Below are 23,907 nucleotides of genomic sequence, written 5' to 3'. Positions count from 1 at the left end.
AAACTCAGTCTTTCTTTCATTCAGTGATTCTGCTTGATTCTTAACTTCTTTACACTCAAGTACAGACCAAATAAAAACCAAGAATTGTGCAGAGTATGAAGCGACAGTCTGCTTTAACACTTCTTCAGCACACTTCCTCTTATCAGTTACTGAATACATGACACTCTTCACACATCATGTTTGACCATAGCTAAATTAACAGCATCTAGATACAGTCATTTTAGTGCAGGAGGAAGAGTGAACATAGAATAATACTGTTATCTTGAGCTGTAATAATTATACTTTATAATAATTTTTCAACTCACATTAAACTAGTTATGTTGTTAACGCGTGCTTATTCTTTAACATTTTCTGATGATGTCAACTATAGGGAGATTATAAGGGCCGTCTTGGACTAAGACTAGACTAAAATGTTGAGACTTTTAGTCGACTAAAACTAAACAGTATAAGGTTGACTTAATATAATAATAACTAACAAGGACATTTTAACATGGGACTAAAACTAAAATTAAATTAGCTGACAAAATTAACACTACCCAGGGTACATTGTCCCTTTGGGAGCATAAATTCATGGCATTACAGCCTGTATTTTTGCTTTATTTTGTTTAGTTTGTTTTCTCTTTTCTATGAGTGTCAGGCTAGTGACTCTGCATCTGGGAAGTCATTGACATGAATGAAGGACTCGGCGTGAGAACATTTTTCATAGTTTCTTCTCGGAGGACCCAACACCACAGGGACGGTCCATTTAACTTCTCAGTGATGTAGTTCTTGTGGATGGAGTTCTCAAAGGCAAGATAACATTTGGAGCTAGCCATGTTGGATAGTAGTCTTTATAATCCAGAAACTTTGTGCAAGTCTTCCCAAACAAAGTCACTTGGATGTATTTTCTGAATTCTTGGTAAAACTTGATTGTTGTGCTGACACTAGTTGAGGGATTGTTGTTACTTACAAACCCACACAACTGTTTGTCCTTTTGGGGAATTACAAACTTCTCAGCTGGTTTCTTCCTGACAGTCAAGTGATACCAGACAAGAATATCTGCACCCTGTCTGTAGCTGAGAGTGAGATTGAACAGGTTTTCCAGACCTGCTATTTTTAGCGTTGGTCGGAGATTCTACATGAAACCAAATCCACCTCTGCATGCGCCGCTCAAAAGTGACGAACATGGAAGTGCTGGGGAGAGATAATAAAAAACAACGGTCACTAATTAGAAGTACAAAACGAAGATTTATAAAGAAGAATGTCAGATGTGCTAAAGTGAGGAAACTTTGTTTCTGTTAACAAAGGTTGTTCTTCACGAGACTCACCAGCACATGCGCAGCGCTGACCTCATACGTCATCCATTCAGAGCTACTTCCGTGTACAGCTAAAGTCATTATTACGTTTTGAATATGGATATATTTCTTACAAATCTCATCGATTCGCTACAGGACACCTTTGTTCACCCTCCCCTGGAGCAGGTGAGGCACTTTTTATTATGGATGGATGCACTTTATTTCACCTCTTTTGGACTAAAGCACAGCAACATTACACAGCTTGAAAGGTCAAAACAATTTTTTATATAACTCCAACTGGATTCATCTGAAAGAAGAAGTCATATATGTCTAGGATGGCTTGAGGTTGAGTAAATAATGAGTTTTCATTTTTTTGGGTGAACTATTTCTGTAACATTTCTTTCTGTGTGTGGCGTCTATGTAACGTTACATGGAGGACAGGTAAAGCTGGTAAAGCTTGTGATTAGCTTATACCATTTTCAACAATTTCAGTTTGAACCATTGTGCTCATAAAACTATAGCCCAGCTAATGAAACTGATGATAATTTTCAGACTGCAGAGAGATTCTGATGAGGACTTCAGAAATGCAGAGCAGTCTGTCAAAGTTACAAAGATACTTTACAGTTAAACCCTCTGTGTCTCTGCTGAAAGGAGCCCAACCTTGGATCAGATTCTGATCTTGAATAAACTCCAGCACCACTTCACAGTTAATGATGCGGACTCTTTCACAAAGACTATCAAGGACACTATCTGGAATGACCTCTCAAAAAGATTCCAGGACTGTAGTCTAAACCTAGTGTATTCTCACTTGTTTTCATTAGGATTATTTAGGCACTCATACTGTATTTGTCTTGCCACACAAAATAAGTAGATGAGTTCGTTTCAATTGTTTGGCATGCAGGTGGTTGTCTGTCGCTGGAAGAAAAAATCTCTGATGTCTTTAATTCTCATGTTGGTTATCTTGGGCTGGAGGAGAGGCAGACGCTGAACGAGTCGCATGGTGATGATTGTAGCCCTTTAATGGTGTGTGTGATCTGCTAAAGTATCAAAGAGTTGTTTCGTTCCAGCTCAATTGATCACTGTTCCCTTTCAGTCGGTCACTCTCGACTCCACGTCGGTGACCGTGACCGACGAATATGGGATATCGCTTCGATAGATCAATCTACTTCGAGTGTAAACTAAATGAGCCAATGCACATTGGCATGCAATTATTGCATCCAGCTGCCGCTGATCACTGCGTGAGTATAAGAAGGCAGCAGGTGCAATGCATTCCAGCTTTTCGCTTCGGAGCCGAGCGTTAGTATCGCTCTGCTCAACTGTGTCTGCTGTGAACTACGAGTTCAGCACGCTCTCGGAAGCTTCATGTGTTGGCGAGACGGCGCTTCAGCGGCAGTCGTTCCTGTGTCGAGTGGATTGCACACTTCAGGCTGCACTACCCCTGTCGTGTTGCAAGCGGCCAATTCCCCTGTGTGCCTCAGCTCTAAAAGAGCATTTCCTAAAGAGCAAATTTCTCTAAAAGAGCTTCACGGGTGCGTCTTTGTAAAGACGACGGATCGCCCTTATAAGGATGCCGTTTCACCCGTGCGTTTCTGGGTGCGGTCATTACCTGGCAACAGGTGATGGTCACGATCGCTGCCTCATGTGTCTGGGCGTCAAACACTCTGAGGTGGCTTTCGTGGATGAGTCATGTCCTCACTGCAGGAATATGACCATCTCGGAGCTGGGAACCAGGCTCCGCTACCTTCAGGAGGGCTGAGTCCCGTTGCCGCAGCCATGATCTGGGGCTCGTTCTGGCGGCCGACAGACGAGAACCACTTCCGGCAGTAGCGCGGGTGGTTTGAGGGTCACAGTGGTGGCAAACCCCGCAGGGAACCAATCCTCTGGGGACCACCACTCCTCTTGCACCTCCGATCCAGTGGAGCAACCCACGGAACGCGCTGGGCCCTCTTCAAGGAGCGTACCAGTGGTATCCAGTGGGACTCCGCAGTTTTCTTCCTCTCTGGGTCCCAGGAGGGCACAGAGAGTTGCGGACGGCCAAGCACCGGACCTCACTCATCCTCCTCCTTCACCAGATGGCAGCTTTTTTTTTTTTTTTTTTTTTTTTTTTTTTTTTTTTGCACTTTTCTAGTTGGTAATAAACATTTAAACAGTTATCCGTTGTATTTGATGTTGTAAAGTATTACAAAAAAGAAATATAATAAGGAAAAGTAGGTGATATTTTAGCGGTTAGCGATGATTCTTATTTCTCCCGCATGCATTCCATGACGTCACATGAGGCACTAGCTAGCAGACGAAAGCCCGCCATTGAGAGTGAGACGAGTAGTGAGAGTAGCAGCTAGTGAAAGAGTGACAGTGTCAGATATATAAGTAAATAGACAGATAGACAGACAGATAGATAGATAGATAGATAGATAGATAGATAGATAGATAGATAGAATAACATAACATAAAATAGACAGTGAGAGATAGCATAGCATAGCATAACAGATAGCTTAGAGAAAGAGTAGATAATAAATAGATAAAATGGTGTATCGCTGTGTTTGTGCCGGTTGCAAGAACTCCAGCAAAACTGGACATAGGGTCCATTGTTTCCCTAAGGACAAAGGGATCTTCCGAAGCTGGGTGCAATTTGTCAAGATTAGGCGGGCAGATTTTTCAGCTAGCTCTGTCACCGCCTACTCGAGAATATGCAGCGCGCATTTCAAGGAGGAGGATTACCACTCAGGGGACGCCAAGATGGTCGCACTTGGTTTAAAGAATGAGAAAATGGCAAAGTTAATTCCTACCGCCGTGCCGTCTGTGAATCCAAACCTCTCTGCTTGCCCTGTCCCGAGGTCAAGAGACACCACCGTCTGCCGCAAGCGAGCTATTGCCACGGTAAGCATCATGCTAACGTTAATGTTTACAAGTTGCGTGTTAGCTAGCTCTGTGTGTATGTTCCCTTTGACACAGCCTCCACTACAAACAAGATCACTCAGACGTTAGAAGAGCATATTTCGTGATTCACGAATATGAGCCAAAACCAAATTGCCCTGTAGTAAATGTCCATATCGTCATGAAAGCTTCATGGCTAGTGTTTGGATCAGTGGTGATGATCATTAAGCGGCTTTCACAATAGTGTGTTTGCGTTTTGTGTTAGTCTGCTACGGTTCTCTTTCACATATATTTGACCCTGACCGTGTCGCCAGGGCTGTAGTGGAGGCTAAAAGCAAGTAAACGCAGTTTACCCACCGCTGAAATGTCAGAAACAGTTTATCCACTTCTCACTTCAGAGTTTAGCTACCTCTCAGTAAATTCACTACCTCATAGAGTTTATGCACCACATGTACTCTAGACATCTATTACCACTAGTATTGGTGTAAACATTTAACAGTAACCTTCAACATCATTAAATATGTTCTGAATGTCTTTTATGTATTTTTTTAAACATTGAGTAGCGCATATCAGGGTCCACTGTACTGTAATCTAAGTTTTTTCTCTTGTGTACCCTCTTAGCCTTTTTCTCACCCACTCACACTGTTTTGATTTTGGTACAGCTGTGCCATAGGTTATTGTTTTTCACTGGGAAACTAGTTGTAGCACACACGTGCAAGTTTAGTCAACCACATCCAGGACATCCATGACCATGACACCCCTGCCTTCTCCAGTTGTGCCCATGGCCCTCTAGACGGGGATCAGCGCAACAAAGAGTGGCTGGACCCAGGTACAGTACACACAGTATGTGGTATTATGCACGCTCTACAGATTTGTTCTATTTGCTGTCTGAGTGATTGTCTGGATGCTTTGACATGTGACCTTTGTGATGAAATTATTTTTTCATTCCCTGGCAATCTCATAACATTCTGTTTACTGTTTATGTTTGCTATAATTCATATGCAGGACAATTTCATGTGTTTCCATTAAAAAAAAATTGTCTATCTTCTTGTCTATTTGTACGTTTTCCATCTGTGTGACTGTCTGCCTACCTGTCTTGGTCTTTGCAGGCTCATTGGCAGCAGTAAAGTTGGAGAACATAATCACGAGGACTGCCTTACTAAAAGATGTTCGACAGCTGTCTCCACAGCATCAGACCTTCTCCCTTGAGGCTTACCACTCCCTCATCTTACACTTCGCGCCCAAGCACACAGGGTTTTCATACCTTGGGATGTATAGCAGGTCAGTGCTATCCAATGGAATAATACTGACAATTATTATGCCTTTTATAGTAGTAATAGTACCTATTATCATGCCTATTGTAGTATTTTATCATACATACACCAAGTTTCAAAAATGTTCTCAAATGTGTTATTTTGTAGGCTTCTCTTAGCGGCGCTGCATTACAATTACAATGCCAACCGCGAGACAGCACGGAGAAGTGATGGGACGGAGAAGTACTGCGTGCGGTATCCGCGCTTCAGAAAAGGTGCCCATGTGGTGCGTCCCATCAAAGAGGCAGCCTCATATGGTAAGCAGTGTCATGCAGGTCTATCATATTTTGAGATGCCGCACGATAGAGCTTAAATCGGGCCCAAAAAATCAAGCCCGACACGTTCACTGTAATTATGAGCCCGAGCCCGATTTAAACCCGACCATTTTTAATATGTGGGCCGCTATAACCAGGGGCGGCGCCAGAATTTTTTTAAGCAGGTGCTGCTGTGCTCATTTAGGCTACAGGAGGGAGCTGTGCAGTTATATATATTATAAATGAGCAAAAATTGGCCACGCAATATTCAATTATTTTAATGCGAGTGCGAGTGGACTAGATGCTGCGCATGACACGTGACGTGCTTTATCAAGGGCCCGACCCGACCCGGCCCGAGGACAGTGGCGGGAAATATGTCTACAGGTTATGCAACATCATTGATGAAGGCCCTTCGGGAAAGCTACACCAAATCACCTGCAGCTCTTCGAGAGGTTAGCGCCAATTTGTCCTCCGATGCACCCGCCCCCATCGCCAAATCCTTCTAACAGGTTCCTAAGGAGGAGGCCGTCAGCCTCTACCTAGCCCGGCAGTCACGCTACAAAAAAAACTAATTTCACTTTTTTTTTCGTTTCTTTTTTTCACAGACAAGTCCAATGATTTAGCTGTAAGTATTTATCTTTTTTTCCTTCTGTCCCTGTCCTCTCATTTGGTGGTGGTTTCCTGCATGCTGCATGTTTTATTTTTTCTTTGTGTGCTGTTGCTTTGGTTTTACTTTGCACAAAATTACTTTTTTTCGTCTTTGTGGCAATAATTGTCGCTGTACCCCATTCAAGGGGTCCTGCATGCTGCATGTCTGCTCCTCTGTCTGTTATTTGCATGGAATTTGTTGTATGTAATTAAAAATAATTTACCAATCATTTTACCTGTGCCTTGTCAACCTCTGTGTGCGGTGTTGTCTGGGCTCACTGTGTGTCTGCTTGATGTGCTTTTGCATGCATCACTGTGTGTGTGCGTGTGTGTGTGTGTGGGGGGCTCACTGTGTGTCTGCTTGATTTGCTTTTGCATGCATCACTGTGTGTGTGTGTGTGTGTGTGTGTGTGTGTGTGTGTGTGTGTGTGTGAAAGAGAAAGATCAGTTGACCCTCAGGTAAGACCACAATATTGCAGGCAAAAGAAACAATGTGCAAACGTTTCAGTTCTAGCCCTTCATCAGTGTTCCTTGTAGGTTTTGTGCCTAACCATTTATTTTATATAGATTTGTTTACTTTCAACCTGTGTCTTTGTTCAGTAAATGTTTAAATGTTTAGTAACCATTACAAGAAATGCCAAATAAACAGTTTTTTCTTATCAAAATTCATGTGTTCTGTGTACTTTATAACATTTTAAGGGTAATTGGGTGATCACAACAGAATAAGCAATTATTTAATTCATTTTCATCCAAACGAGGCCATTGAAAGCCCTGATAGGTCTGGTCACCACTTTGGAATTTTTGTCTGATGGTTGAAATCACACAAGAGGGTATAGGCTTCCTTATACTCCTGCCTAAAACTCCATAAGCCCAGCGTATAGCCTGTCTGTACGCAGTGTACCGGTATTGCCTAGGAATAAGTAGGAAAGATTTTTAAGTTTAAAACTCTGTAAGTAAGTTGTAAACGTCATTTTAAGCCTGTCTCTTATGCATGTTTATTGTGTGTGCAACACATCTCCTGACACCAATTAGCTGTTGTTCAAAGGACTCAGTGTAAAAAGATTGGTAAAGTAGACATAAACCATGAACATACTCGTGCGTGCTGGCTTGAAGGGGACCATGATCCTGCCTGAAGTGTGAGTATGCTATGTGTAGCACAAACGGATTCAGGCAGCATGCCTCAAATCCAGGATGCTGCGTAAGGCACGTTACATCTGCTGGCCGGGGGGTGAGGTCCTCGACCAGCGACCAAAACGCGCTCACCTCCCTACAACACAAGCTCTCCACCACCGTTTCCATGGGACGACACCGCCCACACAGACACCTGACAAACACAGCGACACAGACGCTTACTACTCACTCCCTCTCCCGGTAAGCCTGACGGTGTCAATGACAATCAATCACGAGGAAAACTAGTTAGCACTATCAACAATAATCACACTGAAGACATGACCAGCCTACTCAGCGTCAGATACGTTTGCAAACAACATTTTCACCGGAGAAAGAGGTAAAAGCTTATAAATAAACACTAGGTGATTATTAAATGTAATTATTAAATGTAATATGCCTTCTATTTATAGATCGTCTGACTAAGTTTACTTATCTGAGCCAACGACATAATCACTCTCACTAGATATAAAGAGAACGTTGACTTTCACTCGATGCTATTCACTGAACGCAAAAAGAAGTTTGTTGTATGCACTGCTCTTCATAGACTACTATCTCCAGCAGTCATTGCTGGGTTTCTAAATGGTAGCAACTCACCAGGACACTTCACCAACTCTCCAGTCATTCTCCTCTAACCATGCATTTATTTGTCTTTGACGGCCATCGGCTCTCGGTATTTCCTCATTCGCCCTCTCACGTCTAAACGGTTCTAAATTATATGACTGTGGGCCATCATAAATGTTAACTGTGGGTCTTGCCACCTCTTCCTCATCCCAGTTAGACGCCATAGTCAGTGTTAGAACTAGTTCTAGTAGCTGAGCAAGGCTGAGGAGGCTACGTTCCACCACGGCTGCCTCATGTGACGTCATCGCCGAATTGCGTAAAAAATAACCGTTACTAACCAAAAACTACAAAAACTGGACTTTAACACCATTTTGGAGACATTTCTAACTTTATATACATATCTTGACTGCTTTATGTACCCATTAATCGACAGTGGTGTTTAACCTGCACCATGGCCTTTAAGCACCTGGTCAGCGCTACCCAGCCCGTCTCACTGGCTTCTGCGAACCATCAGCCTCGGCTATGCGATTCAGAACGCCCGGCATCCCCCCTACTGGCGAAGGCCGCGATAGAGCCGGTCCCTCCAGCTGATACGAGGACGGGGTTTTACAGCCCGTACTTCATTGTACCCAAGAAAGGCGGTGGGTTACGACCGATCTTGGATCTGCGAGTTTTGAATCGGGCCCTCCATCGGTTTCCGTTCAAAATGTTGACACAGAAACGCATTTTCAGGTGCGTCCGTCCCCAAGATTGGTTTGCAGCGATCGACCTGAAGGACGTGTACTTTCATGTGTCCATCCTTCCGCGCCACAGACCTTTTCTGTGGTTTGCATTCGAAGGACTGGCATATCAGTACAAGGTCCCACCCTTCGGGCTGTCCCGGTCTCCCTGTGTCTTCACGAAAGTCACGGAGGCAGCTCTCGTTCCTCTCAGAGAGCAGAGTGTTCGCATTCTCAACTACTTAGACAATTGGCTGATACTAGTACAGTCTCGAGATCAGTTGTGCGAGCACAGGGATGTGGTGCTCCGGCACCTGAGCCTGTTGGGCCTTCAGGTCAGCTGGGAAAAGAGCAAACTCTCGCCGTGGCAGAGGATCTCTTTTCTCGGTATGGAGTTGGATTCGGTCGAACAGACAGCACGCCTCACACAGGAACGTGCGCGGTCGGTGTTAGCCTGCTTGAATACATTCAAGAGCAGGACAGCAGTCCCACTAAAACTCTTTCAGAGGCTCCTGGGGCATATGGCGGCCACAGCGGCACTTACACCGCTCGGACTATTACATATGAGACCGCTCCAGCACTGGCTTTATGTCCGAGTCCCGAGGTGGGCGTGGAAGCGCGGCACTCACCGGGTCCAAATTACACCGGCCTGTTGCCAAACCCTCACTCCGTGGTCAGATCTTGCATTTCTCTGGGCAGGGGTGCCCCTAGAGAAGATCTCCAGGCATGCTGTGGTTTACACGGATGCCTCCACCACCGGCTGGGGCCACGTACAACTGACATGCTGTCTCAGGGGTTTGGACGGGCACGCAGCTGCAGTGGCACATCAATTGCCTAGAGTTGTTAACAGCGCACCTTGCCTTGAACCATCTCAAAGTTCTCTTACGAGGCAAGCATGTGCTGGTCTGAATGGACAACACTGCGACTGTTGTGTACATCAACTGATAAGGTGGCCTGCGCTCTCGTTGCATCTCGCAACTCGCCCGCCACCTCCTCCTTTGGAGTCAGAAGGTTCTGAGGTCGCTTCATGCCGTTCACATTCCAGGCCTGCTCAGTCGTACAGCCGACGAGCTGTCTCGAGCAATGCTCCCGGGAGAATGGCGACTCCATCCCCTGACGGTCCAGCTGATTTGGAGGCGGTTCAGAGCCGCTCAGGTAGACCTGTTTGCTGCTCCAGAGACCTCTCACTGCCAGTTGTTCTACTCCCTGCCCGAGGGAACTCTCGGCATGGACGTACTGGCACACAGCTGGCCGTGGGACCTACGCAAGTATGCGTTTCCCCCAGTGAGCCTTCTCGCACAGACACTGTGCGAAGTCCGGGAGGACGAGCAGCAAGTCTTGCTAGTAGCGCCATATTGGCCCACGCGGACCTGGTTCCCCGAACTAGTGCTCCTTGTGACAGCCCATCCTTGGCCGAAGGATGTACTGACTCAGAGATGGGGCACCATTTGGCACCCGTGTCCAGACCTTTGGAAACTCCATGTCTGGTCCCTGGATGGGACCCGGAGGTTCTAGGTGACCTACCCCAAGAGGTAGCGAACACCATCACTTCGGCAAGAGCACCGTCTACGAGACAAGCTTACGCCTTGAAGTGGAACCTGTTCGTCGAGTGGTGTTCTTCTCGCCGAGAAGACCCCCGAAGATGCCCGATTGCGGTCGTGCTGTCCTTTCTGCAGCAAGGGCTGGAGCGAAGGCTGTCTCCCTCCACCCTCAAGGTCCAGGTTGCTGCTATTGCTGCATACCATCATAACCCTGGCTTATCAGGCTCAGGATGTCCCCTGCCCGTTCAGGTTGAGAGCTCACTCAACTAGAAGTGTTGCATCCTCCTTGGCGCTGGCTCGTGGCGCCTCGCTGACAGATATTTGTAGAGCTGCTGGCTGGGCGACCCCTAACACGTTCGCTAGGTTCTATAGCCTTTGTGTAGAGCCGGTATCCTCCTGTGTTCTCACCTCAAACGGGCAGTGGCACTGAGAGGCCCCGGTTAGTGTCAGCTTGCTTAAACTACTCCAGACTGTCCGTACTGTAGACCCTGTTGAGATCCTCCATCACCCTAAGCAGCTGGACGCGGTGGAACGTCCGGCGCCAGGCCTTCATTATGTATCCGTGAGAACCATGAAAGGGTGGGTTCCATATTGAGACCTAAGCGGTACTCATATGTGTATAGTCCACAGTATAGCCTTAGAGCCCGTGTATCCCCGGCAGACTTCTCCCTTCCCAAGAGGGTTTTTAATCACCTCAAATTTCTCCGTATACTCCTAAACGGATGCTATATGTGTATTTGCCTCCAAGACCTCCTTTCGGAAGGATGGGGCTTCCGCAGCATCCCGGTTCCAAGCGGACCGGGTACGTTTTCCCAGTGTTATCCAATCTCACCCAGTGAGGTAGAGCTTTGACAATGGTGAGTGGAGCTACTTGTTCTGAGCCCCGGCCTACACCTAATAGGGGCGCAGGCGGCTCGCACAGGGCACTGTAATGGGCAGCACCCATGGCGCTTTAATAGGGATCCCATATTCGTGGCGTCGAGAGTGACCGACTGAAAGGGAACGTCTCGGTTACGTATGGTAACCCTCGTTCCCTGAAGGAGGGAGCGGAGACGCCACATCCCGCCGCCATGGTTGCTGTACCGCCGCTGAGCTGCTCCTCGGCTCCTCAGCGAAAAACTGGAATGCATTGCACCTGCTGCCTTCTTATACTCACACAGCGGCAGCTGGATGCAATAATTGCATGCCAATGTGCATTGGCTCGTTTAGTTTACACTCGAAGTAGATTGGTCTATCGAAGCGATATCCCATATTCGTCGGTCACCGACGTGGCGTCTCCGTTCCCTCCTTCAGGGAATGAGGGTTACCATACGTAACCGTGACGTTTTCCCTGCCTTGAAATTTTATTTTGTTTTTGTTCACTTTGGTTGTTGGCTCATGACTATTGTTTGGTCTGTTTATTTTACATGCCAACTAGGCCATTCCTGGCAGTTTTACTCAGTGTAACTATATGAGGAGGAAATATATTCACCATCACTACAATACTACAATACACACATGTGTATTTCATGCTTGAGGTAATATGGATGAGGTTTGTTTTTTGTGTTCATTTTATTAATTATTTATTTTCTTTGAGGGTGATTTATATTATTCTCTGCAGTTATGTGGGTCCATCTTGCATGAGTAATTTTAGTCAGCTTGGAAGTAAAACGACCTGATTATTTGGTTAATATTCTTCTTTAAGAATATTAATTTACAGGTGCATCTCAATAAATTATAGTGTCGTGGAAAAGTTGATTTATTTCAGTAATTCAAAACGTGAAACTTGTGATTTAAATAAATTTATTGCACACAGACTGAAGTAGTTTAAGTCTTTGGTTCTTTTAATTGTGATGATTTTAGATCACATTTAACAATACCCTCAACAATAAAAACAATAAAAAAAATTTTAGTGAATTGTTGGCCTTCTGGAAAGTATGTTGATTTACTCTACATGGACTCAATACTTGGTATGGACTCCTTTTGCTTTAATTACTGCCTCAATTCAGTGTGGCATGGAGGTGATTAGTTTGTGGCACTGCTGGGGTGGTCTGGAAGCCCAGGTTTATTTGACAGTGGCCTTCAGCTCATCTGCATTGTTTGGTGTCTTGTTTCTCATCTTCCTCTTGACAAAAGCCCATAAATTCTCTCATTTTAACTTATTGAAGACCCTGCCTGTGCACAAACAAAATAAATAAATTTAAAAAAATTATTAAAAATATTATAGAAATGATTTTAATGAATGTTGCAACAGTCCCCTCTTATGGGTGTATAAGTGAAGTGACAAAACAGTGCTCTGTGATTCTGTAAGCAGAAGTGTGTGTGAGTCTCTGCACTAGACCTCTCACATGCTGTGTGTGTCTCTCTTGAGTCTGCATTAAATGTGTGTGTGTGAGTCTCTGCACTAGACCTCTCACATGCTGTGTGTGTCTCTCTGCTGTCAGGTGTGCATCTCTCACTCTTAGATTCATCTTTGAGCAATCACTGCTATGTATTTATCTCAACTGGAACTGAATTGAATTCTAATTTGGTTTGATTATGTGAATTGGCATGATTAATTCTGACCTGATGAATGTTATGATATGCAGAAATATATCTTGAATAGAGAGTTAATTAACATCCACCTGCCTGACAAAAGGCTAAACTGAGAAAGAGGTCAAAATATGGGGTCATGTCATCCTGTTTATGTGATGAATGACACTCTTGTACAAACGATACTTTCACTTTCAGAACTTGTGGAGGCTACAAACTTTGACTGAAACTGTCTTATTTTGAACATTTTGTACATAATGATTGTGTGATTGAATGTATTCATGATTAATCTCAGTTCCTGTGAGTTCAGACTGAATTCTCAGTGTGTTATTATCTGTGATCTTGTTTCCAGTTTGTCCAGTGATAACATCAGTATTTTCACACACATCATCTCTCAGAGCGGACTGAGTTCTGCTTCTTCATCTTCAACAATGCTTGACGTGATAAAGGAAGTTTGAATGCATATATTAACACACAATAACTCTTCCCTTCCCTCAGGTAGAATCTGATAATACATTTCCTCAAAAAACACAATGACTATAAAAAAAACATGTGAAAATACACAATCATTAGCAGTTTGTCTGTTAATGTGTACAGACATCAGGGGCTTGTTCATTTGGTGTTTCACGCTGTTACATCAGAAGTTCAGACGGCTGAACAGTTGATAGTTTTAGCAGCGACTGTATTTGATGCTCTTCCTTCAGTCGATTATTCACTGACTGTTAGGAGGCTGGACTTTAAAGGACCTGTCAGTCATCTGGGTGTAAAATCTGGGTTTGTTTTGTGTGAGCAAATTTTGCTATCCTTAGCATATAGCTGACATTCAACAGTCATAAAAATATTTTAATTAAACAATATATACTTGAGGTATGTAATTGTTTCATATGGTCTTAATCATGGCTCTGATCCGGTTCAAGGAACGAAAATGAAAACCGGAAAAAAAAACTAAATTTTGACAGGAAAAGAAACAGAAACGAGATCAAATTTTAGTTCCGAACAGAATCAAACATTTTAAATGGCCATTAACTGTTTAATAACGTTATTTTATCATTACATTTAATATTTGAAATTTTCTGTCAACCAATCACGAATTCCAGTAGTAGTCTATGGCATATGCAAATGTGATACTGAAGCCAACGAGTGAAATGTCCGCTCAGCTCTGAACTCATCACAAGCCTTTCCTGCCTAACTTGAGGACCACAGCTCTCCTTTGATTATTCCCAACTTTGAGAAGCTCTGCTCTCCAAAGGCATTAGGTATCATCATGCTCAGATAGATGCGCAACCCAATTTCGACATTTGGAAACGTCTGAGAAAGATTCAACGATGACAAAAGCTCGTACAAGCTCTGCTGATTTGTTCACAGTCTCCGGTGTCTGAGTGCACATGAATGCAGCAAACGGTATCAGCTAATTTTGACCGATTAATAATCAGTTAAACGGTTTAAAAAGTAATTTATTTATTTTCAGTAATTGATCAAAATAGTTTGCTGCATGGTTAAAATACGCTACGTGTATGTTTGTGTATATATATATATATATATATATAGTAGGAGGACAAGCTAAATGGGCTGGCGGTGCCGCGGCATTAAATGAATTCAGTCGCGTGTTAAAATAATTCGCTTAACTACCGCCAGGTGGCGCAAAGGGACGAATTTTGAACTGACTGTAATAATAAAATGATGGTTTCTAAACCGGTTTCTAAAAGATGAAAGGACAAGTAAAACATCAATAGCATTATATTATAACATTTTAACATCGTTAAAAACCATTATAAAATTTAAAGTAAGAGTAATTTTAAAAATGTGGGATAGTCTTAGGCTACAGTAAAAATGTAAAAGAAAGTCTTCCTGCATGCTTTGTCATTAAACAGTCATTTCTAGGGATATATATATATATATATATATATATATATATAGGGATATCCCGATCAGGTTTTTTTGTCCTCGAGTCCGAGTCATTTGATTTTGAGTATCTGCTGATACCGAGTCCCGATCCGATACTTCTATAATACATAAAAAAAGAATAAAGAAGAGCGAAAAAACAGATCCAGGATCTTCAATAAATTACATTTTGAAATATATTCAAATATAAAACAGCTATTTTAAATAGGCTAGTAAAAATATTTCAAAATCTTACTGTTTTGCTGTACTTTGGATCAAATAAATGCAGTCTTGGTGAATAGAAGGGACTTCTTAAAAAAAAAAAAACCTTAACAAGCTTACTGTTCAAAAACTTCTGACTGGTAGTATAGGCAACTTTATTTTTTCTCTAATTTCTAGCTTTTAATTGGCTTAGAAATCTATAAATGCTGAACAATAACAAATAATAATGATTTGTTTATATACTACAAACACTGTTTATCACATGATAATGCAGAATAGTTTCTATACTGTAATAAATACTATGTCAATCAGCACTGCATTGTTCATACTTTATTTATCACCTGCTGGAGATGACTTGAAGAACAATTTATTGTCGTGATCGTATATTAATGTCTTCGTGTTTGCATAAGTTTCTGTTTTCCTGTGCGCACCACAGCATAGCTGGACGCTTTTGTCCATATTAGGAATTTCCTGATATCAGTGCGAGAGCGCGCTCCGGCTTCGAGTATGAATGAAACACACACTGCATGAGAGTTTAGCGCTCTGTGATGTTCATCTCGCTGTATCCTGGGTCCGAATGAAATATCAGGTCATGCGCAAACTATCATGTCTCTTTGAGTTTGAATCTATATTTATTCATACCAGCTCTTGAAAACAAAGTGATGTCATGCCGCATGCGTTGCTGTTTCTGTGTGGAGTCAAAAGGGTCTAACTCTGTGCCACCGCATAACAAAAGATGTGTTAAAAATTAATGAGAATATATATATATCCGAGTCCTGATCGGAGGTAACGTCCGATTTCGAGCGAGTCTGAAACCACGCGATCCGGCGCAATTTCCGATCACGTGATCGGATCTGGACATCCCTATATATAAACAAACCAGAATGAAAATATATATTTTTTTAATTTGTGTGTGTGTGTTCCTATATATATATATATATTTATATATTTATATATATATATATAGGAACACACACACACAAATTAAAAAAATATATATTTTCATTCTGGTTTGCTCTTAGCAAAAATAAATAAATAAAATCCTTCAAGTTCCATATGAGGAACGAAATGAGAACGGTCCAGCATTAAGACCGCACTAACAGCAATAATTTTTATTAACTGCACTTTTGTTCTTGATTTTTCAAAATGTCTCCAATTATGCCTTAACTGTGTGAGCAAAAATAGAGTATGATATATTTCAGCTGTTTTATGCACTGGTGCCTCACGCGCACATGTTCACTGTAAACAGCGCAGTTCAGCATGAGCAGAAACGTCTTGATATCCCTACTTATACCTGACTTATATTTTTTCCTCTCACAAACTCTGATTTATTTTTTAGCATGTTTAAAAAAAAAACATGCAGCAAACAGAGAATAAGTGATGAATCCGTTAAAATGCAACTTTAGACGACTTATATATGTTTTCCTCTGACAAACTGAATTTATTTTTTTAGCATGTTTAAAAAATAAAAAATAAAGAAGACATGCAGCAAATGAAAATGGGCGATTAATCCATTAAAATTTGATACTTCAGAGCAGAGCCTGTGCCTAATATAGGCTATCCAGGGTTTTTTTTTTTTTCATTGCATCTGAAAATGACTTGATCCGCCTCCCGCGATTATACAGGAATTGTTCATTTAAAAAAATCGAATTATATTGTTAGTTCTAATTATATTGTTAACACAAGTTCATTTAGACTATTTAACATGCACTGTGACATTTTATCCTTTTTTACTTAAACTCCTTGAGAATTTAAAGTTAGTTTAATAGTATTTAAATTCAAGTTTAAAAATAGGTTTTAACTGCTAAATACCAACGACCATACAGCATGTGAATAAATAAAATGCCTACTTTTCATAACATTTCATTATTCATAAAATGCATAACGTTTCTGGTGTTTGGTTTTGTACTTCAATATAATGGGCACTAAGTTTAATAGCCCTAGTCTGGTTCTCTCTCTCTCTCTCTCTCTCTCTCTCTCTCTCTCTCTCTCTCTCTCTTTAACAGCATTAGCTCAATGAAATACGTCTTCCTTCCGTTAGAATGAATGTTTTTCTGCCTGGCTAAATGTTGGTCTCATGATCAATAAGTTGTATTCGCTTCAATCTGATTCAGTAAAGTCAAACCGCAGACAGTGAAGCTGCATCACTGAGCGTGAGTCCCGTGCCCTGTGAGGTGGGAACAGAGGATTCTTAAAGCCTTCCGCAAACATCCACGATCACAAATAACAATGATTTTCGTAAAATAATGAGTAATTATTAATTGATGATTTGTTATTATCATTATGGTCTTGTGAAAATATATATTTACGGATAAAAACTAAATGTTTTCATTTCATTTTCATTTCATTCTTGGTTTAAAAAAAATCTTCAGGTTCCATATGCAGAGCGAAATGGGAACGGTCCAGCATTTAGTAATAATTATTATTAACTCTGTTTTTATTCTTGATTTTTTCAAACTACTAACACTTTGCATTTTTTAATTATGCCTTATGTGTGTCCAAAAATGTAGTATTTTCTGTTTCAGCTGTTTGATCGCGCTGGTGCCTCCCCAGCAAACATGCCCGTTTGGGGCCCGCGTGGGCCCACTGTGGGCAAAAAATCTTGCCCGTGTGGGCAGCCCACTGTGGGCCCCAATACCGGCGTGAAATGCGGGGCACGTGTGGGCCCCACACTGCAGGGCCCGTGTGGGGCTCGAGTGGGACAGCCCAAAAGTGTGGGTTGAGTGTGTGCTGGCCTACACAAATCTGAGTGGGCCCCCAATAGGACCAATTGTGTGCCCATAACATGACCACAGGTATGTACACAGTGTGGGCTGGGTGTGGGAACAGTGGGGAGAGTGTGGGGACAGTGTGGGCACAGTGGGGAGAGCGCGGGGACAGTGTGGGTTGGGTGAGGGCACAGTGGGGAGAGCGCGGGGACAGTGTGGGCTGGGTGTGGGCACAGTGGGGAGAGCGCGGGGACAGTGTGGGCTGGGTGTGGGCACAGTGGGGAGAGCGCGGGGACAGTGTGGGCTGGGTGTGGGCACAGTGGGGAGACCGTGGGGAGAGTGTGGGAATACTCTGGGCCAAAAGTGTGCCCTCTATTCATCCAAAGTAGCGTCCCAGCTGAAAATGTGGACCTAGGACCCCAGCAGCCCTCACAGTATGCCCACACTTTGGAGGGAAATGTGGACATAAACCTGTGTAGGGCCTTTGTGACCTTAACAAATAAAACTTTGTACCTGCAGAATGGTGCAAAATTACTATTAATTCACATGCAGAATAATTATAAGTAAACGTAATAAATTAAAGAGTCATAAATTTCAAATACTTTGATTTATTCACGGCCATGTAATAAATGAAGAAAAACACTGTTTAAAAGTTTAGGATAGGTAAGATTTGTAAATGTTTTTGAAACAAGTCTCTTATGCTCACCAAAACATTTATTTGATACAGGGGCGCCCCCAAGGGGTGGCCACGGCCACCACTGAATAAACTCTGGCCACCCCTGTGGCCACCCCTAGGATGATTTTCAGTGTGTAACCTACTATAAATTTAAATGCAGAATGTAAATTCGTAATAGTTTAAGAAGTGGGGGAAAAAATAAATAAAAATGCAGCACATGCTGCAGCCACCAAAAAAGATCGCAGATTGGCAGCACCGGAGTAGTCCTCCCACCGTCGCCCTCCCCCGTCCAAACAAATCACAGAGTGTGCACATACGTCTACATGGTCTAGACTGGTTCGCATACGCATTTGTAGTGCGTTCTTTCACTGGAAATTTAGAGTTATCACATTTTTCAAGATATGGGGCAGAAAATTTATAGATCTATATAGTTTATATAATTTCATATTGTTATTATCACACGAAGAGTTACATTTTTCTCTAAAAGTCAGCATAATTACAAGTGTGACATTGCTTTTATACAACAGTTCAAACAAAAATCATTCCAAACACAGCCACTGTTTTGCGTCTTTGAGCAACATGACAGTGATTCGTTCCTGAATAAATCAACCGTCTAAATGATTCGGTTCAATCGCAATGACTCACTTATTAACAGTGACTCACTGCCACCTACTGCTGGTTTTAATTTCATATTTACGGTACCTTCTTATTTTTTAAATAATTTCGAACATCAGTTTTCAATGTTTTATTTTTAAAATATCAGAAAATTATGCACTTATGCTTTGAACTGAATGCTGATAACATGCTGGAAGGTCTCCCTCCTCTTTAGCCCGGAGGACACGGCGTCCGTGATTTCCAACAAGAATGTCAAATTTGGACTCGTCTGACCATAAAACACTATTCCACTTTGAAATAGTCCATTTTTAATGAGCCTTGGCCCACAGGACACGACGGCTCTTCTGGACCATATTCACATATGGCTTCCTTTTTGCATTATAGAGCTCTAGTTGGCATCTGCTGATGGCACGGCGGATTGTGTTTACCGACAGTGGTTTCTGAAAGTATTCCTGGGCCCATTTAGTAATGTCATTGACACAATCATGCCGATGAGTGATGCAGTGTCGTTATTAATTTATAACTGCAGGCTAAAGTTACCATGTCCCACAGAGCTGCATTAAACAGTGTGTAAAAACATCTCAATGGCACTTCAGATGCAGCTTCTGTTTTCTCTGCATTGCAAAGATCATTTTTGTTGATACTGATTGCATTTGCTTAACAGCCCAAATGCAAGTATTTGACCTAAAAGATGGTGCACACTTCTAGAAAAAATGGCGTAAAGGTAAAAATAAAAAATTCAGGAGTCATCTGTCAGCAAAATTAGAAATAAGATATCAGCACAATTAAAGTGACATTATTGTCTATCTATCGTTATCGATAAAATCCCAGAAATAACAGGGATACCATTTTTTTTGTCAATATTGGAAACCCTTAATTATTTTCTCTTTATTTTGGTGTGCCACCCCAAGATTTACTGTGGCCTCATCTGGCCACCCCTGTTAAAATGTTCTGGGGGCGCCACTGATTTGATAAGAAATACAGTTAAAGCAGTAACATTATGAAATATTACAATTTTAAATAACTGTAAAAAAATATTTTTTTAGAGAAACGAGTTCTGTTTTACTATGATGTTTAATTTTCAGCAGCCATTACTTGTCTTCTGTGTCATACAATCCAAAGAAATTATTAAAATATTCAGTTTTGGTGCTCAATAAACTTTTTTTTTTAGCATCTCAAAAACAGTTGTGCTGCTCCATTTTTGGAAACAGTAATATATTTTTTTCAGGTTACTTTAGAGGTTTTAAAAGAGCAGCATTTTTTTTTCCAACAATGTAAAAGTCTTTACTGTTTTAAAAAAAGATTTCTGACCTCAAACTATTGAACACTAGAATATATTGAATAGATTTATAAAACAGAATAATGACCAATTATAACTTCATTAGAACATTAAGTAGATATTATAGATAATTATAGATAAATCAATCCCCTAAGAGGCACCAGTAGAGCTCTGCCTGATCTCTGATCTTATGCTCCTTCCACCGTCCCAAGTCTCTTATGTTACAGAGCCACTTTAATAGAAGTCTCCATTTTAGATGCTGTAGCATGGCTGCTTTTTATTCCAGCATCTACCTGAGAAAGAAAACAACAATTAAAATGTAAATATGTGTGTATATATATATATATATATATATATATATATATATATATATTTATTTATATATATAAACCAAAACAAAGTCAAAATGTCCTCCTCGAGAAGTCTCCCAGGGCACTTATACAACCCGAATTCCGGAAAAGTTGGGACGTTTTTTAAATTTTAATAAAATGAAAACTAAAAGACTTTCAAATCACATGAGCCAATATTTTATTCACAATAGAACATAGATAACATAGCAAATGTTTAAACTGAGAAAGTTTACAATTTTATGCACAAAATGAGCTCATTTCAATTTTGATTTCTGCTACAGGTCTCAAAATAGTTGGGACGGGGCATGTTTACCATGGTGTAGCATCTCCTTTTCTTTTCAAAACAGTTTGAAGACGTCTGGGCATTGAGGCTATGAGTTGCTGGAGTTTTGCTGTTGGAATTTGGTCCCATTCTTGCCTTATATAGATTTCCAGCTGCTGAAGAGTTTGTGGTCGTCTTTGATGTATTTTTCATTTAATGATGCGCCAAATGTTCTCTATAGGTGAAAGATCTGGACTGCAGGCAGGCCAGGTTAGCACCCGGACTCTTCTACGACGAAGCCATGCTGTTGTTATAGCTGCAGTATGTGGTTTTGCATTGTCCTGCTGAAATAAACAAGGCCTTCCCTGAAATAGACGTTGTTTGGAGGGAAGCATAGGTTGCTCTAAAACCTTTATATACCTTTCAGCATTCACAGAGCCTTCCAAAACATGCAAGCTGCCCATACCATATGCACCTATGCACCCCCATACCATCAGAGATGCTGGCTTTTGAACTGAACGCTGATAACATGCTGGAAGGTCTCCCTCCTCTTTAGCCCGGAGGACACGGCGTCCGTGATTTCCAACAAGAATGTCAAATTTGGACTCGTCTGACCATAAAACACTATTCCACTTTGAAATAGTCCATTTTTAATGAGCCTTGGCCCACAGGACACGACGGCGCTTCTGGACCATATTCACATATGGCTTCCTTTTTGCATTATAGAGCTTTAGTTGGCAATCTGCTGATGGCACGGCGGATTGTGTTTACCGACAGTGGTTTCTGAAAGTATTCCTGGGCCCATTTAGTAATGTCATTGACACAATCATGCCGATGAGTGATGCAGTGTCGTCTGAGAGTCCGAAGACCACGGGCATCCAATAAAGGTCTCCGGCCTTGTCCCTTACGCACAGAGATTTCTCCAGTTTCTCTGAATCTTTTGATGATGTTATGCACTGTAGATGATGAGATTTGCAAAGCCTTTGCAATTTGACGTTGAGGAACATTGTTTTTAAAGTTTTCCACAATTTTTTTACGCAGTCTTTCACAGATTGGAGAGCCTCTGCCCATCTTTACTTCTGAGAGACTCTGCTTCTCTAAGACAAAGCTTTTATAGCTAATCATGTTACAGACCTGATATCAATTAACTTAATTAATCACTAGATGTTCTCCCAGCTGAATCTTTTCAAAACTGCTTGCTTTTTTAGCCATTTGTTGCCCCCGTGCCAACTTTTTAGAGACCTATAGCAGGCATTAAATTTTAAATGAGCTAATTAAGTGGATAAAAGTGTAAAATATCTCAGTTTAAACATTTGCTACGTTATCTATGTTCTATTGTGAATAAAATATTGGCTCATGTGATTTGAAATTCCTTTAGTTTTCATTTTATTAAAATTTAAAAAAACGTCCCAACTTTTCCGGAATTCGGGTTGTAGTTTTTTTTTGAGAACATTTTTTAATGTTAATAATAAATAAATGTATGCTTTACTGATAGCAGAGATACACAGAGAGTGACAGAGTGTGAATGACTAAATGAGACAACGGTGTTCGCTGGGTTTGAGACTTTATGTCACGGTTGGTAAATCGTGATCCCTGGGTGTTTGCACCTTGTGGTGAAGTCTGTGTGTTTCGCGTCTGCACTGATTAGTTTGTGGGCGTCTCCGTTAATTGTCATCAGCAACAGCTGTCCCTCATTACTCATCTTCTATATTTTGGCTTGTCTCACGTCTTGTGTTTGTGAAATTGTTGTTTAAATGTCGTTTACCCTGTTTGTCGGCTTCAGTGTTGTCTGCGTTGGATGTCTGTGTTTTCCCAGAACCTCATCCACTCTACGCACTTCCACTCAGCTACAAACACTTACCTCCGGCTCTATTCCCTGCAGTTCCTGTGCCATCCTCTCCTGCTGCCTTCTCACTGTCATCATCCGGATTCCTAACCTCCTCACCACCAGCTTGGGTATTCGTCTTCCCAGCCTCATTGTTCCCTCGTGTTTGTTTGTTTGTTTAATCTCATTAAAAACTGTTAACTTGCATTTGCTTCCAGCCTTTCCTTCACCCCACCGTCACAGAACGATCTCACCCATCATGGAAGCAGCGAGCACCAACACTCTCACAGACTTCATGCACCACAGTGTTAAACGCATGGATCAGCAGCAGGAGAGCATCAATCATTGTACCATAGATTTAGTGTCAGGTAAGTCTCCTACTAAGGGCAAGTTATACTCTCTGTCTATTCCTGAGAGGGAGGCCATGGAGAAATATATTTCTGATTCCTTAGCCTCTGGGTTCATCCGTCCTTCCTCTTCTCAAGCGGGGGCGGGGTTCTTTTTTGTGGTAAGAAGGATGGTTCCCTGCGACCTTGCATTGATTACCGAGAGCTGAACAACATCACGATAAAGAACACCTATCCTTTACCACTCATGTCTTCAGCTTTCGAGAGGTTGCAGGGAGCATCCATATTCACAAAACTGGATTTACGTAATGCTTATCATTTGGTCCGCATCAGGAAGGGGGATGAATGGAAAACCGCCTTTAATACCCCTAGAGGGCACTTTGAATACTTGGTGATGCCGTTCGGGCTCTCCAACTCGCCCGGGGTTTTCCAAGCGCTCGTTAATGACGTGTTGAGAGATATGGTAGATCAGTTTATATACGTTTACCTGGATGACATACTGATTTTTTTCTTCATCTCTCCAGGAACACGTTCAACACGTCAGACGAGTGCTCCAGGGGCTACTTGAGAATGGGCTTTTTGTCAAGGCAGAGAAATGCGTATTCCATGCACAGTCTGTTCCCTTCCTAGGATATATCGTCTCGTCCGAGGGAATACGCATGGACCCTGACAAGGTTGAGGCTGTGATAGATTGGCCATCCCCCGATTCCCGTAAGGCCCTACAGCGGTTTCTGGGGTTCGCCAATTTCTATCGGCGGTTCATTCGCAATTTCAGCCAACTAGCCTCACCTCTGACAGCCTTGACCTCCCCCAGTACTCCGTTCAGGTGGTCGGATGCAGCTGAGGCTGCGTTCGCTAACCTCAAGAGCCGCTTCGT

General features: G+C 42.1%; 1 protein-coding gene and 1 pseudogene across 1 annotated transcript; one reads left to right on the top strand and one right to left on the bottom strand.

The window, feature by feature from the left end:
• Positions 1-383: 383 nt before the first annotated feature.
• Positions 384-1,333, bottom strand: LOC132099257 (4-galactosyl-N-acetylglucosaminide 3-alpha-L-fucosyltransferase 9-like; annotated as a pseudogene).
• Positions 1,334-4,010: 2,677 nt separating this feature from the next.
• LOC132099256 (uncharacterized) lies at positions 4,011-6,353 on the top strand. Its single transcript, XM_059505695.1, has 6 exons — positions 4,011-4,151; positions 4,854-4,977; positions 5,258-5,429; positions 5,570-5,718; positions 6,100-6,167; positions 6,321-6,353. The coding sequence occupies exons 1-6, from the start codon at positions 4,011-4,013 to the stop codon at positions 6,336-6,338; spliced, it is 672 nt and encodes a 223-aa protein (XP_059361678.1). The 3' UTR covers positions 6,339-6,353.
• Positions 6,354-23,907: the final 17,554 nt, after the last annotated feature.

Source organism: Carassius carassius, chromosome 22 (assembly GCF_963082965.1).
Source record: "Carassius carassius chromosome 22, fCarCar2.1, whole genome shotgun sequence".
NCBI lineage: Eukaryota > Metazoa > Chordata > Actinopteri > Cypriniformes > Cyprinidae > Carassius > Carassius carassius.
This window is presented reverse-complemented; position numbering and strand designations above follow the sequence as displayed.

What these genes read in the sequence shown, in the direction of transcription:
- LOC132099256 (XM_059505695.1), top strand. Translation starts at nt 4,011, where the DNA reads ATGGTCGCACTTGGTTTAAAGAATGAGAAAATGGCAAAGTTAATTCCT. An exon ending in TACCTTGGGATGTATAGCAG is followed by an intron (nt 5,430 to 5,569) that starts GTCAGTGCTATC and finishes GTTATTTTGTAG; the next exon opens with GCTTCTCTTAGCGGCGCTGC. An exon ending in CAAAGAGGCAGCCTCATATG is followed by an intron (nt 5,719 to 6,099) that starts GTAAGCAGTGTC and finishes ATATGTCTACAG; the next exon opens with GTTATGCAACATCATTGATG.